The following is a 14,237-nucleotide window of genomic DNA, read 5'->3' on the forward strand; positions in this document are numbered from 1 at the left end:
GTACGTTTCTTGGTATTTGTTTTAATTCCTTATTACATCCATAATGTGATTTGTTTTATATTTCTATAAACAAGTCCATGGCACAATAATTAGTGTGATAATATACAGTAGATGTTCATATTCAATCCACAGCCACAACCCTGAGCAGGATAACGTGCTTATTGAAGATGAATAAAAGAATGATGAATGAAACCCAAACCTTAGACTACCTAAATGGGCTACTCACTTTATCCACTTTGTCAGAGTTATGGTGTATCTGGTGAATACTGGGTGCCAGGTGGGAATACATCCTGTTTGGGGCACCAGTCCATTGCAGGGCACCATGCACACACATTCACACCTCAGGGCAATATAACTTAGACAGTCCACCTATTATCATGATTTTGGGAAGTGGAAGGAAACCAGAGAACCCATAGGAAACCCACACCTACAGTAGACAGAAAAAAATGCACAGAAATGGCACAGAGACTCCACACAGACAATCACACAGTGAGCATCTGTTCCACCCTGCACAAAATCAGATATATTTAAAATAAAATAGCTTTTGTAAGTGGTGTTTATTTAAGAAAACAGCGTGTTACATGACTCAATACAGTAGCTCATGTTTAGCCCTAAACTGACTTTACAATTAACATTATGTACAAGTCTTTACAATTTCCTCACAACACTTCAATGTCTATGTTAATGTGAGGAGCATATAATTACAAAAATCCCCAAGTGTATTCAAAAGAAACAAAAAGGGTTTGTGATAAATAGAGATAAATACATCAAAAAATCCTACAAGAAAAACATTTCAGCCTCACAAATAAATAATTATAATCATAAATAGCATTTAGATGACCTTTGGCCAAACTTGGACCGTGTCTATATTTGCCTCCCGTAATCCTTAGTGAAGCCCGTCTCAACATTATTTTTGAGGAGCTTGAGTACTTGACATCTTTAACACTGTCTTGCTTTTCTGGAAGGCATGTGTTTGTGTGGGAAGTAGTGTGTAGGGGTAGTTTTGTGTGCATGAAAATCAGAGGTAAAGCAAAGGGAAAAAAAATCTATTGAGGCACTTTTTAAGGATGTTTTCATTCCCTTTTTAACTTTTGTCTTTCCTTAAGCACTGAAAAACAAAAAGTAAATATGAGCAAAAATAATACTCTTTTGAATTGTAGTTTTGTTGCATGGGGAATGGAGACAAACCAGAGCTCACAACATTACCTTGAGGAAGAATAAAAGGATTAAAAACAAAAACAGAACTGGTAATATTAAAAGAATTAAGAATTAAGTGAAGTAAATAAATAAACATCTTGCAAATTGGCATTTGTGTTCATCATCAATGTTTGTTTTCTGTGGTGCTTGTGGAGGTGATGTCAGTCTGGCTTTGCACATTTTCTCCAAAGATCCCTGCAAGGGTTTTGAAACGAGGTCCCCACTCGTGTAGGTAATCATAATCCTCTTCTGTCTCACAATTTAATGATTCTATGGCGCTCAGGCTTTCGGCCACTGATCCTTCACCCTCGTAAGCGTAGGTGGCCAGTGAGTCATAGGGCGGTGCAGAGTTATCACCGTCATGTGCCTGCAGTCTCTGACTGATGAACTTCCGAAGGTCTTCACTGTCCTGTGAGGCGGCTAATGGCTGAGGAACAGAGGCAGCCTCTGGTTTAACATCCCTCCGATAAAGGTTGTCCTTGATGGCTTTAGGGTTTCGGAGAGTGCTAATGTCAAAGGCATGTGTGTCTTCCTCACCTCCACCCTCATCATCATAGTGGATAACATTGTCTCGGATGTCTTCTTTGGAGGTCATAAGCGTTTCTTTTTTCTTCTGCCGTCGGACTCCCATGTACAGCACTACGATCACTGCGGGGAGACAGAAGCATGTAAACACAAAAATCCAACAGCCATCCATTTTAAAGGAAATAGAATTTTGACTCAAAGGGAAAATAATAATGACAGATTTTCAGGGTTTAGAGTAACATTTTTTTATTCTTTCCTCATGGGTTAACAGATGGCAGCATCTTCAATCCTGCAAAGTCTACTCAGGATGTGCAATCTTCATCCATTCTGTCTGACTCCTTTAAAGTGCTGCAGAACCTTCTCTTTCTAGCCGTCTGACTTAAATTTTACTGAGAGAGAAAAAGTGCCCTGTAGCTAGAGTCTGGTAAATATAGATATGCATGTTCATGAATGCAGTGTAGTCTTCTCAGTGTGTGTGTGCAGACTGATGTTATTTTCTTCAATGTGGGGAAAAAGAAAAGGAGTGTGGCAGTATAGAGTGCCTGTTTATGATGAGGCAAATGTTCATAAATTTCATAAAAGTGAAAACTTGCGGAATATTACACTTGCGGGAAGAACATGACACCAGCAGGACCAAGAGATAAAAATAACCCAGTGGTTTATGCCCTCTCATTTGAGAGATTATGGCTGTGAAACAACAGCCCCCCCAAGTGCTACACATCTACATTACAACACTTAATCTGTGTGTGTGTGTGTCTGTGTGTGTGTGTGTGTGTGTGTTTCTAAGGGGGTTATTTTTGTATGTGTATTTGGCTCCAGATAGACAGGAGAGCAATTGATAATGCATTTTCCTTGGTCGTATAGAGTTTTAACTGTGACTGTCATGGATGCTGCTGCAGAACTGAAAGTGGGTCAGGCTGACAAATAGAGCACCTATAATGGAGGTCGCCCACCATGTCTCTCCCTGCATATTCCTTCTCTTCTCCTGTGCATGTGTGTTTACTCAACGAGTTATTCAGGCTATCACAAGGATATGACTAAAAGAGCCTTAGGGGTCTGTCTCATTCTCACAGGCATGGAGGCAGTGAGGCACACTGGCCTACCTGTATCCTCCTAACACCTGTGCTGGTATTCTTTTATCAACAGTGCACTGGAATCTTGATCTGGATCCATGTTCAATGATGATACAATGTTCCATATAATCTTTTAGCCGCAAGACTTCATGAAATCATGTGTAAAATGCCATTGTCTTATCATGCCCCCTAACTATCGCCAAGTGATGATAGTATCGCCTGTGGATTTGGAAGAGTGTAGGCTGCAGCAACACTGAGGAAGGAAAGAAGGAGGTTTGGCCAGACATACATAACATGTGTACACGTTACACCATTACATTGAAAAAAAAATAATAATACTGGAAGCTACCTGTAAGTTGGCTGTAGCTGCTAGACAAGCATTGTTGTTGTTTTTTTTGCATATATTGTATTACATACTCTTATTGTATTAAATACTACTGAAAAATACTCCTACGTAATTTAAACCCACTTTAATCTTTTCATCCTCAAATTATGTGTAATTAATTAATTGATATGTAAAAGTGTATCATTAGAATGGAATTAGTATGTAATGGACAAAGATTTTCTTTTCCCTTTGGTATAAAACTAGTCAACTATTTTGTTTCCAAAAACATAAAGCATCTTATTTTGAGTACAGTGTGTACTGTGGATTAATTTGGCTTAAACATGGTTTAGTTTGCTGTCTGTTTCTTTCTGTCAGTTCAATTTGATCTCTCTTGAAACTGCAAAAATAAATACTACAGTGCTCAAGCTTTGGAAATAAAACATGGGGCCAACACAGGGAATGGATAAAACTTGTGGGAAAAGGTAAAGTTATGGAAACATGAAAGCTAATATAGAAGCATGACATGAAAAAACTAACTATAAAGTGTTGGACTGACAGCTGTTGTCCCGTATACCTCTGAGCTTTCTATGATGCGGGATTGGTGAAAGCTGCAGAATAAACTGTAAGGATTATCATCAAATAACTACAACTTTGAATGCTGCATTTTGACATCAGCCATTAGGGGGTGATGCATAGGCAATATTCACGACTATTAGTATCGCTATATTTTGCATGAACACTTTACTATGCAGTGATATCTTAGGACTGTTCCTGCAGATGTTAGGTTTTGCTTTATCAGTGTACTTTATATGCTGCTACATGCTTGATCATGTAATTTGTACTCAGCCTGCTTATCTGTTCATGTCCCATTTGGATTATACTCCTGCTGCTCTGTGTAGTTAGTGTATAATTGATGTTTACCTTTACATAATTATCCATACTTTCCTGTGCATTTACTGTACTATGCTAAACTTATATCTAAAACTGACATTATACAAGTCATTATGCATTTTTTATTACTTTACCTCTGGTCCAGTTAGGGAAAGATGAGTCATTAGCTTGTCTTGTTGAGAAAGTCCTACTTCAGTGACCAACAATTCTACTTAAATCGTCATTGTAAGGAGGCAATAAGGGCTCCCTCGTTCATTCTTTATGCTCAGTGGTTTAGTTAATCACTACAGAGCCTAGAGCTTAGTTCTTGATGAGTAATTTAGACTGGGATATAACTAAGTCCATCTAGCTAGTGGGGACTTTTTTTTTTATATGAATCTGATTAAGAGAGAAGCCACCATGGATGATATCCCACTGCCTAATTAATAAGTGCATTCTAATTAACTGAGCTTGGAAAGCCCCAGAAGTCTGTTTATTTTGATCCACTCAACAAAAAGTCTTCCAGGACCAGGTTGGCTTGTAGCTCATGAAGCACAGAACTTTAAGAGGGCTTAATTTTTGAACTAGTGAGAATGAAATTAGAGGAAATATTTATGCAAAATTAAAAATGGAAAAGAGTTTTCAAAATATCAGTTTAAGTTCCAAAATTGGGTTCTCTGTTTTGTAATGCTTTTTTTTTTTTTCAATCATCAGAGGAGTATACTGGATGCATACAATATATACATTTTGTTAGATTAATAACCATGATGGGTTCCAAATCTGCACTCCTCCATCTGGCTGCACTAATGATTTTGTCCTCAATTAAATGAACCTAATTACTGAAATCATCTGTGTTGTATCTGTAGCCACTGCAATCCATTTGTTGGATTCATTTCAGTACCCATAATGTATGGAACAAAACTGAAAAAAATTTCACCAAAAATTTAGGTTTTGCAAGCCTAATATTACCACATTCTCCATGTATAAAATAATCACATGATTGTACTGCATGCCCACACAATGTTTTGTTTATATATTTCAAGTCCATGTTAATTATGAGATTCGTTTTCATCCCTATTTGGTCACAGCCAGCAGTCCACTCACCTAGCAGTATTACAATGCAAAGCAGAATAGCTATAAGTGCTCCGGTACTGAGACCAACAGGGAGGAAGATGGCCTCTGCACTGCAGGTCAGCAGGGAGCCGTCAGAATCACAGCCACACACACGGATGGTCAGCGTGCCAGTGCTGCTCTGTACTGGGTAACCACTGTCCTCAATAACTACTGGAAGGTGGTAGATCTCCTGAGCACGCCGCCAAAAGCCACTGCGCAGGGTTACAATGCCTGCAGTGTTGTCTGGGTGGATATGGAAATGAAGAAATAGGATATTAAAAAAAGTGCCTATCAAACAGTGGTTTGAGAAACACAATTTAAGAAATAATTGGGTGAATTTGATTGAGTAAAGCCTGGTTTATGCTTCAGAACAGTCTTCAAAAGCTTTTGTAGCATTAGAAAAGCACTTCAAATAGAGCCTACTGCAGCAGATTAAAACCTACCTGCCCATCAACACAGATGCTGATGAGTATGAACATCTAAAATAATGGGGAGAAAACTGGCAGGAGCATAGTGGAAACAAAATCGATTCTAAATTAAGGTGATTGTAACTACTAAAATAATTTAATTGATCTAGGAGTATTGACACAAGCTATATTGTTTCATTTTCTGAAAGTATTCTGAAAGTGTTTTGTACTGCTAGCACTGTTGATCACAACACACTCATATAAAGTGTAATAAGTTGCTTGACTTTTTTTTAGTCAGAGAAGTGGTGTTTGTTTTTTTCCATATGAAATCAGTGTTTAGGTACTTAGATCAACTCTAAGCTTACCCACTAACTACATTTTTTACTGGGTTGTTTCAGTTAAATGTTTCTGATTAGCTGCCCTTTGTTGGATGCATAGTTAAGATCCTCCTACTGTTCTAAATGACTATGGATGTTCAGAACTTTTTGAAATTTATTTCAGATTAAAGGATAAACTAGGATAACATTCATGCAAATGAAATAATGTGTTCCCTTTCAAAGAGAACTCAACATTGCATGAGCTCCATGCTGTGGGAAGCTCCCTCGTGTGTGACTGGTATCTGAAGTCTGTGTGAAATCACGCCATGGTCAGGTGATGTGGCAATTTTGCACGTCGCATGACTATAAAAACAGCACCTGTGAACCACGTCCTCAGCCCTATTATCTTCAGCGAGACTGCATGTTGGTCGTTTGTGTGAACACTCACAAAAGAACTCTTCATTTCCTCTCTATTTTTCAAAAAAATATCTATTTACTTTTCTGTCCCTTTAAAAAAAAAAAAAGAAAAAAAAAGTATGAGTGAGAGAGAATTCAGGAAGTGTGTCGCATCTGGGGATGGACACACTTTCTGTGTGAAGTATCTGGGGATGGAACATGCCACGGCAGCCCTTGAGGGGGCTGACTGCGTGAATTGTGAGCACTTCACAATTAGGCAGCTCAGCTCATGGCTCGCTCTCTTTTTGGCCGAAGGGAGTTGGGTTTCAGAGCCTCGCAGACCTGGGCATCCGGATCTGGAAGAGGAGACTTAGACAAGTGCTGCTTTATCTCTTGCTATGTCTTCCGAGTCCGGCACTCAGCTGGATTTTGGAGCTCGCTGCCCGACTCCTATGGAAAGCCAACCCACCCTCTGAGGAGCCAGAAGGGGGAGTCATTGCAGCAAAAACAGAGAGCAGCTCACCACAGCGAAAGCGCTATATAAGTGTGCCATTTACCACAATAGTCAGCACAGAGCAGAGCCCAATGTTAGCGTAGGAAGTAAGATCCCTTTTGGACAAAGGGGCTATAGAACATGTACAGTGAGGGAAAAAAGTATTTGATCCCCTGCTGATTTTGTACGTTTGCCCACTGACAAAGAAATGATCATCCTATAATTTTAATGGTAGATTTATTTGAACAGTGAGAGACAGAATAACAACAACAACAAAAAAATCCAGAAAAACACATGTCAAAAATGTTATAAATTGATTTGCATTTTAATTAGGGAAATATGTATTTGACCCCTCTGCAAAACATGACTTAGTACTTGGTGGCAAAACCCTTGTTGGCAATCACACAGGTCAGACGTTTCTTGTAGTTGGCCACCAGGTTTGCACACATCTCAGGAGGGATTTTGTCCCACTCCTCTTTGCAGATCTTCTCCAAGTCATTAAGGTTTTGAGGCTGACATTTGGCAACTCGAACCTTCAGCTCCCTCCACAGATTTTGTATGGGATTAAGGTCTGGAGACTGGCTAGGCCACTCCAGGACCTTAATGTGCTTCTTCTTGAGCCACTCCTTTGTTGCCTTGGCCGTGTGTTTTGGATCATTGTCATGCTGGAATACCCATCCACGACCCATTTTCAATGCCCTGGCCGAGGGAAGGAGGTTCTCACCCAAGATTTGACGGTACATGGCCCCGTTCATCGTCCTTTTGATGCGGTGAAGTTGTCCTGTCCCCTTAGCAGAAAAACACCCCCAAAGCATAATGTTTCCACCTCCATGTTTGACGGTGGGGATGGTGTTCTTGGGGTCATAGGCAGCATTCCTCCTCCTCCAAACACGGCGAGTTGAGTTGATGCCAAAGAGCTCCATTTTGGTCTCATCTGACCACAACACTTTCACCCAGTTGTCCTCTCAATCATTCAGATGTTCATTGGGAAACTTCAGACGGGCATGTATATGTGCTTTCTTGAGCAGGGGGACCTTGCAGGTGCTGCAGGATTTCAGTCCTTCACGGCGTAGTGTGTTACCAATTGTTTTCTTGGTGACTATGGTCCCAGCTGCCTTGAGATCATTGACAAGATCCTCCCGTGTAGTTCTGGGCTGATTCCTCACTGTTCTCATGATCATTGCAACTCCACGAGGTGAGATCTTGCATGGAGCCCCAGGCCGAGGGAGATTGACAGTTCTTTTGTCTTTCTTCCATTTGCGAATAATCGTACCAACTGTTGTCACCTTCTCACCAAGCTGATTGGCAATGGTCTTGTAGCCCATTCCAGACTTGTGTAGGTCTACAATCTTGTCCCTGACATCCTTGGAGAGCTCTTTGGTCTTGGCCTTGGTGGAGAGTTTGGAATCTGATTGATTGATTGGTTCTGTGGACAGGTGTCTTTTATACAGGTAACAAGCTGAGATTAGGAGCACTCCCTTTAAGAGTGTGCTCCTAATCTCAGCTCATTACCTGTATAAAAGACACCTGGGAGCCAGAAATCTTTCTGATTGAGAGGGGGTCAAATACTTATTTCCCTCATTAAAATGCAAATCAATTTATAACATTTTTGACATGCGTTTTTCTGGATTTTTTTGTTGTTATTCTGTCTCTCACTGTTCAAATAAATCTACCATTAAAATTATAGACTGATCATTTCTTTGTCAGTGGGCAAACGTACAAAATCAGCAGGGCATCAAATACTTTTTTCCCTCACTGTACCCTGTTCCCTGTGGGAGGGAGGTTTTTACAAGTGATCTTTCCTAGTACACAAAAAAGATGGAAGTATTCAGCCAATTTTACAATATGAACCATACTCTTTAGACATACAAGTTCAAGATGCTGATGCTCAAACCTATTGTTCCACAGATTCAGTTTGAGGACTGGATTGTGACAATAGATCTAAAAGACACATGTTTCCACATAGAAATATTGCCCAGTCGCAGGAAGTTCCTGAAGTTTGCATTTGAAGGCAACACGTACCAATATCGGGTTCTTCCCTTCAGTCTAGCTTTATCCCCTTGCACCAGCACAAAGTGCATGGATGCCACTCTGGCTCCATTGTGACTCCAGGGCATCAGTGTACAAAACTACCTGGATGACTGGTTAATTCTAGCACGATCCAGGGAACTGGCAATTCAACATCAGGGTGTTGTTCTCACCCACATGAGGAGCTTGAGGGTCAGGTTGAACCCCAAGAAAAGTATGTTTTCTCCAGTGCAGAGTACAAATTTTCTACGGGTTATATGGGATTCTACTTTGATGAGGGCGTTTCTATCCCCAACATGCGTAGGGTCAATCCTATCAACATTGAGCAAGATAAAGCTGGGTCTGTACATCCCCTCCAGTCTCTTTGAGAGGCTGTTGGGGCTTATGGCAGCAGCAGCCAACGTCATCCCATTGGGCCTATTGCACATGAGACTGTTTCAGTGGTGGCTGAAAAGTAGCCTGAGATCAATCAGTGTCAAGCGGCACTGCTTACGTGCTCTGAAAATTTGGAGGTGTCCCCGGTTTCTAGCCTTTGGTCACAATCTCAGGGCTTCTCCTTATCACAAGAAGGTAATGACAGTTACTTCCCTCATGGGCTGGGGCGCACCTTCATCTGTTGGATCGGCCTTCATATGGAGTGGCATATAAATTGCCTAGAAATGCGGGCCGTATTTCTAGCACTGAAATTCTTTCTTCCTCAACTGAGAGGTCACAATGTGTTAGTTGTGACAGACATCACAGTGGTGGTCTCATATGTCAACCACCAGGGAGGGGTATGTTCAAGCTCCCTGTTCAGGCAGGCAGAACAAATTCTTCTCTGGGCAGAAGGAAAGTTTTTGTCAGTGAGTGCAATGTACATTCCGGGCAACCAGAATGTGGAGACAGACATCCTGTCGAGGCAGGGGCTGAGGCCCAGGGATTGGGGGCTCCATGCACAATTGGTGGAGTCCATATCGCGGAGGTTCAGCCAAGCGGAAGTGGATGTGTTCACCTCCGAGGAGACAACACATTGCCCACTGTGGTTCACCCTCACCATTGTGGCTGGACGCCATGGGGCACACGTGGCTGAAGTCATGTCTGAACGCTTTTCCCCTGATTGCTGTGCTCCCACACACGTTCTTGCGAGAGTATGCCAAGACTGTCTATGCCTGCTGCTAGTAGACCCTTATTGGCCAGCTCGAATATGGTTCTCAGAGATAATATCCCTGCAGGATGGCACTCCCTGGGATATTCCCGTTCGCTGGGATGTACTGTCTCAAGCCAAAGGGTTCATTTATCTCCCTCAGCTAGAACTATGGAAACTGTGGGTCTGGCCCCTGAGGTTCACCAGCTCATAGATTCTGATCTCTCAACTGAGGTTGTAGAGACCATGTTGAACGCTAGAGCACCATCCATGACAAAATTGAATGTGATCAATTGGTGACTTTTTGTCTTATGGTGTGAGGAACGGTAGCTAGACCCAGTAAACTGCACAATAGATACAGTTCTAGAGTGCTTACAAGGACATTTCTCAGCATGGTTGGCTCCGTTTACAATCAGGGTCTACGTGGCCACCATTTTGGCCAGCCACATTCCTATTGATGGAGTCTCAGTGTTGCAACATTCTCTAACATCAAGGTTTATGCATTGGGTCAGGTGGCTGAGGCCCATTTGCAGACCACCATACCTTCCTGGGACATGTCTGTGGCCCTCAAAAGTCTGCACGTGCCCCATTTGAGCCCTTAGAGTCAGCCTCAGAGAAGGTTCTGACACTAAAGGTAGCTCTTCTGCTGACCCTGACATCTTTCAAGCGAGTAGGAGATCTACAAGCTTTCTCTGTGGCCCCTTCCTGCCTTGACTTTGCCTCTGGATTAGCCAATGCCTTCCTAAATCCTAGGCCAGATTATTTTACTAAAGTGCTACATCTGCTGCCCAGCCGGTAGTGTTTCAGGCTTTCCGCCCTCCTCCATTATTTATACCGGAACAAGAGAAATTGCACCTACTGTGTCAAGTAAGGGCTTTCTGTACTTACGTTCACTGCTCCGGCCAGTGGCATAAGTCAGAGCAGTTGCTGGTCTGCTTTGGCGGCGACAGTAGAGGTGATGCTGTACATCTCTAATTAGGTAGTGGAAACAATCGCTATCACTTATGAGGTGCATGGTCTCACTACGCCTCTGGGCATAAGGGCTCATTCCACAAGGGGGAAGGCTCCTTGCCTCCTCGAAGGCTTTATCCAAACCGGTACCCTTACAAGATGTGTGTGCTATGGTGGGGTGGTCTACACTGCACACATTTATTCGATATTACAGTCTGGACATTACACCCCGAGCATGAGTGTCTTGCAGTGACCCTCAGGCTTGGATCTTTTTAACAGGCCATGCCCTTAGTATGACGGAGTGGGTATTCTCATTCCCACAGCATGAAGCTCATGTATAGTTGAGTTCCCTTTGAAAGGGAACGTCTGGGTTACTCATGTAACCCTGTTCCCTGAGAAGGGAATGTTGCATAGCTTTGTCATACTGGGGCATGCCTGTGAATTGCGCCTTCACTTTAGGTAATAGAAGCTGAGGACACGGTTCACAGGCTTATAAATAGGCATGAGTTCACATAGAATTTAGATACCGCTCACATGCGAGGGTGCTTCCCACAGCGTGAAGCGCATGCAACGTCTCATTCACTTCTCAGGAAACAGGGTTTCATGCATAACCCAGACGTTTTCTTGCAAAGTAGAAATTTGGAAATACAAAAATTGGAAATACAACGCATTTTCCTTTTTACACATAAAGAATGTGACCTTACATTTCAGACACTACGCTTGATTGTTGATGATTATTCTGTACATCTGAATCACAGAATTACTTACTGTGACTACCCTGTTATTTTTACCTCATCAACACCAGTAGGAATGTTCAACTGTAATGTTTTATAAGGGCTGTAACAGCTAGCAGGTTGATGCATAATGAAGATGGCCTTGGTGCTAGAGGAGTGTATCAGCTGCCGGGTTTGCCAGAGGTGTAATCATGAAAATGTAAAAGGCTGTGTTTACAAGACAGCAGCCTCAACTGGGATGAAGATGGTTTCTTGACAGAAATATCATCTACACTTGCAAAATTACCTTTCTCATTTTAAAACACATCAACATAATTTTGTTGTTCATTGACAACGTGGAAAACTTTACAGCTATGAAAAGAGTTTATTTACACATATTCAAACATTTTTTTATGAGTTTAATGTATTTAATGCAGACATGAATGGAGACATCGGAAGGATAGAATCATGACTGATTGTGTGTGAGAGAGAGAAACTCACTTCCAAAATCTTTGATAGTGAAATTCTTGATCTTCATCTCTTCCTGTGATGATTTGAAGGAGAAATTGTGTTCTGTCATAGGAATATCGTCATCTTTTGCACTGAAGATCTGAATCACCTAAGGATAAAGGACAATTTATTGAAAGTAGATCAATTATAGTGTGGCTGTTCAGTACATTTCTCAAAAAATATTTACTGTGGTGCATCATCAATATAAAATTAAATTTTTGGCACCCAACTTCAGTTGATATGTTGAAGCAGATTATTTTGGACTTTTGTGAAACCAAATGCAACAGCACCACTAATTGTCATAACAAAAATACACAGAATATTATAAAGAAGCAAGCATAGGGCTGACTTTTTTTTAGCCCAGACCAGAAGTTCATCAGCATTAATAGGGTCAGGTAAGAACATATGAAATACAGTCAAGGGTTCAATGAAGGTGAACAAGATGGACCATTTTTTTTAATCAAACTTTTTCCCTAAAATATTTTTTATAAGAAAAACTATAAGTAGATATACTAAGCATATAAATAGTATACACATACAAATACAAATACACAAAATGAAGGCAATCAGGCATGAGTTTAAACTTGGGGCTTCATCACAATGTCTGGTCTTCACCACACAAGTTTATGAAAATGTGCAATGCCTCGATTAAAGGAGATTCATGAGGACTTCAGAAAAAGAGTTATCAATGCTCACAGGCTGGAAAAGGTTGCCAAAACAATTTCTAAAGAGTTTGGCCTACACCATTTCATGATATACAAATGGAGGAAATTGAGCACCACGGTTACTCTCCTAAGTAGTGGTCATCCAGCAAAAATCACTACAAAGGGAGTGGTGAATAATATTACGGAAGTAACAAAGAACTCAGTAGTAACATCTAATGACGTAAAGACTCTTGCACTGATCAATGTCAATGTTCACCATCAGGCAAACACTGAACAAGCATGGTGTGCATAGCAGGATAGCAAGGAGGAAGCCACTACTCTCCAAAAAGAACACTGCTGCCATTCTGAAGTTTGCTCAAGACCAAGTGAAAAAGCCAGAAGCCTATCCAAAATGAAACTTTTTGTTTAAAATGAAAAGCATTATATCTGGTAAAAACCAACCACTGAATTCCAACAGGAGAACCTCATCCTAACTGTGAAGCATGGTGGGTGGCAGTATCATTGTTTAGGATTGCTGTGATGCCTCAGGTGCAGGATGGCTTGCCATTATTGATGGCCTCATAAGTTCTGGATGGCACCAGAAATTCTACAGGAGAATGTCAGTTTCTTTGTACCTGCACATGATATATGTATTTAGTTAGTTCTATTTCCCAAAATATACCCACACTACTAACGTAATTTAAAGCACCCTGATCAGGCAGTTTATCATGTAAATAGGGATTGGGTATGGGCAATATTGTAAACAGTAATCAGGCAAGAGTCAGTTGATCGGCAAACAGGCAATACAGGGTTTTAAGGAGAATCACAAATGAGACCAAAAACTAGATCAAAACCATTAAATGAGAAAAAAAGGGCAGAACAGCTCGGTAGAGTACTGGTGGCCAAACACAGAAACAATACTTCGACCAGGACAAAGAGACATGGGGGTTTAAATATACAAAATCAAAATCAAAGGGCATAACACAAAATAGCCGCGACATTAGGAAAGAACCAATAACATAAGAGGGCCGGAGACAGGAGAGAAACCAAAATAAACACATGTATCAAAAGTAAACACACTTTGACAACCTGGAAGCACACACTGTCAAGCTGCGGGATGTTGAGTGTGCTGCTTGTGCCAGTGGTCAGTGCAAAGGGAAATCTCTGACACAAAACAAATGAGTGAATAAATATCGAATGAGTGAGCATGTTCATGTTAATATTTGTCCCGGAAGCTTCATATCTGACTGCTCGCTCGTGCCTACTTATGCAACTTTTCTTGTTGGCATCCCACGCAACACTAGTCCTGATGCACACCTCCAGTCCCTGTTTTTTATGTTCATTTAGAACATAGTATCTGATAATTCTGAATAATGTATTCATGTTTGTTACTTCCCGAAAGTATAGGTATTGAGATCAGGAGCTTGGTGTGTATATATTCACAATAAATGGGTATCAGTGAGTATAATTGAAGCTACTTTATCTGAGGGTGGTTTATTGTCACTCTTTGTGTCTGTGGCCAGGTAAGCACTGTGTGTGTTTTCATTTCTGA

At 41.1% G+C, this 14,237-nt stretch overlaps 1 protein-coding gene across 1 annotated transcript in view; it reads right to left on the reverse strand.

Moving 5' to 3' along the window:
- Positions 1–474: 474 nt before the first annotated feature.
- Positions 475–14,237, reverse strand: part of LOC128617568 (cadherin-12) — an 83,721-nt gene continuing 69,958 nt past the window's right edge. Inside the window, exons 9-11 of the mRNA XM_053640751.1 lie at positions 12,033–12,150; positions 5,095–5,346; positions 475–1,845 (exon numbers count right to left, since the gene is read on the reverse strand). Coding sequence (XP_053496726.1) covers positions 1,322–1,845; positions 5,095–5,346; positions 12,033–12,150 — 894 coding nt within the window. The 3' untranslated portion in view covers positions 475–1,321. The remainder of the gene's footprint in view (positions 1,846–5,094; positions 5,347–12,032; positions 12,151–14,237) is intronic.

The sequence above is a fragment of the Ictalurus furcatus genome, chromosome 13 (assembly GCF_023375685.1).
Source record: "Ictalurus furcatus strain D&B chromosome 13, Billie_1.0, whole genome shotgun sequence".
NCBI lineage: Eukaryota > Metazoa > Chordata > Actinopteri > Siluriformes > Ictaluridae > Ictalurus > Ictalurus furcatus.